Here is a 5329-nt window from a genome sequence, read left to right as displayed (position 1 = left end):
AATTAAAATAGTTTAAAATTTGTACTGTGAATTTCTCTTTGACCCATGAGGAATTTAGAATTTTTTTTTTTTGTATCCCACAGAATATATTTTAAAGTAATCATATATAGGGGTTTTCTTCTAGTATCTTTTTATTGTTGTTTTATAGACTATGTTTCCTGTGACCCTTTTCGCCTAGGATTTAAGTGCTTTGAAATGTATCGAAACTGATTCACGGACTGGCATGTGGTCAATTTTTGGAGATGTTCTGTGTCCTTGTAAACAATGTGCATTCTACAGTGGTGGGTTCAGTGTGCTTGAATGTCTCTTATGTCGACTTCCTGAATTAGCGTTAGGGGAAACCGTAAAAATGAAAGTTCAGTAGGGAAAGGGACAGATACCAAACGAGAGTATTATTGCAAAAGGATTTGGAGGTGGGTGCGGAAGGAAACAGACCTAATTTTCATGGCAGAATCGGGACCTGGCCCGGCTGGGTGACATGGGTTAGTGGGACACGTGGTTTTGAGAGAGTACGTACGCCCGCGACAAGATGAAATTATTAAAAACAACGCTATAGATTATTAGGGGTAAGAATGCTAATAGCAACAGCAGTGGCAGAAGTGGCAACAGCAGACGCAAACAGCAACACGAAGCTACGACCAACACCGTGCTACGACCTACAATAATGGTCACGTGGCTCCCGCAGCTGCTCCACCCCCAGCTGGAGGCTTAGGGGGACGCTGGGCGCGGGCCGGGCCAGGCGGGACCCGGGATGCCGGGGAGGCAATGGGGACGCGCCCTGGGTGCGGGCCGGGCCGGGCGTTGGGGGCTCAGCGGCAGCCGGCGGTGATGACTGGGCAGGGCGATGGGGGCGCGGGCCACACAGAAGGAGAAGTGAACTTGCATGGCTGGGAAAGCATGGGCAGGGGCGGCGTGGGGCGGGGGTGTTGTGGATGCTCCCGTTTGGTTTTCACCTGACGTCATTTTTCTTTCTGGTCCAGGGGCCTCCCTGATGCTTGGAGCAGAAAGAAGGCGCTGGTGGCTGGGTGAGTACCAGCGTCCCCAGCATGGGCAGGTCACTTCTGTGCCCCGTCAAGTTCTTAGGACTTATTTCGGAGATCTAGACACTAACGCTCCAACAAGTGGCTTCCCCAGGATCGTCCCCTTAGTTAATAAAAGAACTAGGGTGAGGCCCAGGTCTACCTCTTAAACCCAGGCTCACCGCGTCACCAGAGAGCAAATGAAATACTGGAATGTGTCGGTCGGTAGCTTGGCTTAACGCTCAGATGCCAAGAGTTAAGGAGGATTCTGTGCCATATAACCTGCCATTTCTGCTGGGGCCCTTTTCTCCCCAACACCTGACAGCATGTTCATTTCTTTGTAGCAACACCTTGGACAGGAGCTGGAGACTAGCCAGATAAAGAGCACTGAAGAAATGCTGGTTCCAAATCCCTGGCAGGGATCAGAACGCCTCTGCTGTGCTGAAAGCCGACCCGAGCACAGATGGGGAGCGGGCAGTTACAGGAGCTGCTGTCTGTCTGTCTAGTTGTACAATGTCCTTCCATTCGGGACACCAGGTACACCTTTGCAAATTTAGTGGTCCACGTCGTGGTGTCAGAATCGCTGCAGACACAAGTCCCCCCTGAGGTGGGCGCCTCGCCCGTTGTCAACTGCACGCCTAATGCAGTGTGCACAGCCGTCACCAGGAAACGCTGCGGCCAGGGCACTGCTGACCTGCTTGCCGACTCACGTGTGGTTCTTAAGTGTCTTTTCAGAATGCTCGGAGGCTCCTCTCAAGTTTCCTTGCAGAGAACCCTCACAAGGGTGTTGCCTGTAAATGGCCTGAATTTCTCATTTGTACCAGTAGGTTAAAGAAGGAATCCTCAAAACCCAGCAGCTGAAATACCGGTTCACTAGTGCGTTTAGCGCAAAGCACGGGCTCAGAGGCCTCCTGCGCAGGAGCCCAGGAGAGGGGAGGTTCCGGCCAGTGATGAGCGGCCGCGTCCCGCTGGCAGAGAAAGCCCTGTCCGAAGGCTACGCCCGGCTCCGGTACCGGGACACCTCCCTGCTCATCTGGCAACAGCAGCAGCAGAAGTTGGCATCTGTGCCGCCCGGGACGTACCTAAGCAGGAGCCGAAGCACGTGGTACTCACAGTACGGAAATGAGGCCATCCTCGTCCGGGACAAAAACAAGCTGGACGTCTCCCGGGACACGGGGCAATCCAAGTTTTGCTCTGTTATGTAATTCTGCTGTGAAAGCCTGAGCCCAGGCACCCAGCCACCTTGCTGATCCCTAGTCCTTACTGGGAGATCCTGAACAGTGAACGTGAAGGTTGAGCTGTGGTAGAAGAACCCCAAAATCCCAGAGATGGCGCCCCGGCCCATTCGCAGTCGGGCTGATGGGTGGACTGGGCTCCTGGACTCCATTCTGATCTTGCAGGCGCTGTAGGCACAGGCCAGGTCCAGGGCCCGGCTAGATGCTGTTTCGGTCATACTTCCGAAGAAGTCAGGCGGGAGGGACACCCCGGTTACAGACCCACCTCGTCACATTCTTGCAGACTGTCCTTTAGGTTTCCCTTCTGCCTGGTAAAGAGTGGGTCAGATCTAGAAAAAGGAGAAGGAATTGGCATCGTGTCAGGTCGCAGATCCACGTGCGGGGCCACGACGTGCGGGACCAAGACGGATTCGCCCTAAACGGCCATCGGCAGCAACATTTCCGCGGGGACTTTGTGGCACTTGAGTTTTGAGTCTAGTAACCAAAATGATCACTGCGTGTGATGCGCTGTGATGGCTCCTACACTAGCTTCCTGATGCTGGAGGTTTGTGGGGCAAAGGCATCCCCAAAACATTAAGGAAACCCCCCAATTATTAAGTTACACAAAAGCTGCTAACGGTGATTTCAAATTGAATCACAGGGCTGAAATAGGCAGGTCCTCAGCAGACAGCAGTTCAGCCTCTACTCCGAGGCTGCACCTCCTGGCCACCCGCAGTGTTTGATGGGCGTGGGCCGTGACCACACACAAGCAGCCTCGGCCCACCTGTGTGGGCAGCTTTATGAGTCATTTTTTTTTTTTTTAATTAATTATTTATTTTTGCTGTGCTGGGTCTTCGTTTCTGTGCGAGGGCTCTCTCTAGTTGTGGCAAGCGGGGGCCACCCCTCATCGCGGTGCACAGGCCTCTCACTATCGCGGCCTCTCTTGTTGTGGAGCACAGGCTCCAGATGCGCAGGCTCAGTAGTTGTGGCTCACGGGCCCAGCCGCTCCGCGGCACGTGGGATCCTCCCAGACCAGGGCTCGAACCCGTGTCCCCTGCATTGGCAGGCAGACTCTCAACCACTGTGCCACCAGGGAAGCCCTATGAGTCATTTTTAAAGGATTTGCTGTCTGCTGTAATTAAGGTCTGTGTGGCGAGGCAAACGTGGAAGTGTCTTTTGTCAAAGCTGAGTTTTCTTTTCTAAATAAATCTCCTTTAGGAGCCACCTTCCTTCCTCACTCCTTATTTTGATCTGTTTGCTCCTAATATCCTAGCGTGGCTTTCAGGTTTTTTTGTTTTTGTTTTTTTTTTTACAACAGTAACATCTAACGATTGCTAAAAAACCCAGTGCAGAAACGCATGAGGCGCCCTCCCCAGAGGCAGCGGCCGTCAGCAGCTCGGCGCGTGCGTGTGCCGAGGTTCCGGAGGCGGCATCCCGCATCACGCAGCGCCTGGTTCTGTGAGGTTTTGCTCAGCTGTACAGACGGGGCGATTACGTCACGCTTCCAACGGCCTGCTGGCAGCGCTCCCGTGAGGCAGAGACCTTCCAGCTGTCCATGCACACGGCACGTCCTGGGCTTCCCCTTGCGTGGCTCCTCGTGCAGGCGTGCAAGCTGCTTAGCAGACAGCAACCAGAAGGGAGCTGCTGGGTCAGACTGCGTTCCCCCGACGTCACGTGTCCAGCCAGAGGCCTGGTCCTTGTGCAGGGAGCCGTGGGGAGGCTGGAAGGCAGATTTCCTTAAGCACCTACCCGAGGCGAAGAGGGAAGCCTGTCTCGTCGACACAGTCAGGAAGGCCTCTGCAGTAGAGGCTCGCCCGTGCAGGCGCCCTGACACTGGAATTCCCCAGTAGACAGGCCTTGTCGGCATCTCTGCGCTCGTTCGACTTCAGTTCAGTTTGGGAAGGCGGCAGACTTCTGAATTAGCTGGAATGCCTCTGTGCTGCATGCTCGCTGCCCCCCAGACTAACCTAGAAACGGGCCGTGGTTGGCTCAGCCGCAAGCACAGAGGCGGTGGCCGGGAAAGCAAGCACGGGCCACGGCCGCCGTCTGCACTGGTCGGGTGTGCAGGTGACCGACGTGCCCTGGGCCGCTCGCACACAGCGGGCACTAAGCTGCTTAGCGAGCAGGGAGGCCACGTCTGCCTCCCGGCTGGGGCTGGGGATGCCGCGGCGGACGTGCTCAGTCCCCGTCCTCGGGGAGCTCAGTCTGGGTGACGGGGGGCAAGGGAATACAGGGCAGGGGGGCCTCGGGCCTGGACTCGGGCAGAGCCTTCTCCCGGGACGTCACTGCAAGGCTCGGCTCCAACAGCTGTGACTGTTTTGAAAACGGCGTCAGGACTCGGCATTTGTCTCGATACCTCCTTCATTCCTTGCTGCCGCCTCCACCGTGGACGAAACCTCAGCGCGCACAACGTCCCGACTTGGTTTCCTGGAAACGTCCGTTGGGCCAGCGGACGAGCGTTTGATGCCTCTGGTCCCGGAAAGCACCTCAGTGCAGACTGAGGGCACAGCGGGGACAGAGGATGGATGACCGAGCAGGCGGGAACCGAGGCGACCGAACCTGTGGGTCATGGAGGGGGGCGGCCCATCCACAGAGCTGCTGACCTGAAAAGGTCAGCACTGAGCTCTTTAAGACCCTCTGGGATGCTTTGGGTATTCCTGCCAGAAGCTACGGGATGTCAAAACGAGGGACTCCCCCCGTCGTCACACGCCAGCAAGGGGAGAGCTGGGAGCCCAGAAAGCACAGGATAAGGCACCTCTTTTTTTTTTTTTTCTTTTATTATGAAAACAAAACAAATGCCCCAGGAGAAGGGTCCATGATTACCAGAAACATCAAAGAGTACTTTCTACCACTTTTATTCTGTTGTGTTGAGGCCAGCATTGCAATAAACAAGCTAAAACTACGTACACCGGACTCATTTTCAGTAACTGACATTTACAGGAATATACTAGAAACGGCACTAAACAGCTTAAGAAAAGTTACGGTAAACTTGCATGCACACCATACAGAAAAGTAACATTTTAAATATAAAAGAAAAACCTCCTGGAAGTGTTATGCCAGTATTAGGGAACAGCGCTACACCGGGTGTAACAAATC

At 54.5% G+C, this 5329-nt stretch overlaps 1 protein-coding gene across 1 annotated transcript; it reads left to right on the top strand.

The window, feature by feature from the left end:
• The first annotated feature begins 930 nt into the window (after positions 1-930).
• Positions 931-3097, top strand: BRD3OS (BRD3 opposite strand). Its single transcript, XM_024762358.1, has 2 exons — positions 931-1025; positions 1364-3097. Exon 2 carries the CDS (start codon positions 1970-1972, stop codon positions 2222-2224), a length of 255 nt encoding a protein of 84 aa, XP_024618126.1. The 5' UTR covers positions 931-1025; positions 1364-1969; the 3' UTR covers positions 2225-3097.
• Positions 3098-5329: the final 2232 nt, after the last annotated feature.

Source organism: Neophocaena asiaeorientalis, unplaced genomic scaffold (assembly GCF_003031525.2).
Source record: "Neophocaena asiaeorientalis asiaeorientalis breed wild unplaced genomic scaffold, Neophocaena_asiaeorientalis_V1.1 scaffold78, whole genome shotgun sequence".
Taxonomy (NCBI): Eukaryota; Metazoa; Chordata; class Mammalia; order Artiodactyla; family Phocoenidae; genus Neophocaena; species Neophocaena asiaeorientalis.
The sequence above is the reverse complement of the archived record's forward strand: the minus strand, read 5'-3'. Positions and strand labels throughout refer to the sequence as shown.

Bases quoted from the DNA above. Each gene is read 5' to 3' on its own strand.
- BRD3OS (XM_024762358.1), top strand. From the start codon at position 1,970: ATGAGCGGCCGCGTCCCGCTGGCAGAGAAAGCCCTGTCCGAAGGCTAC.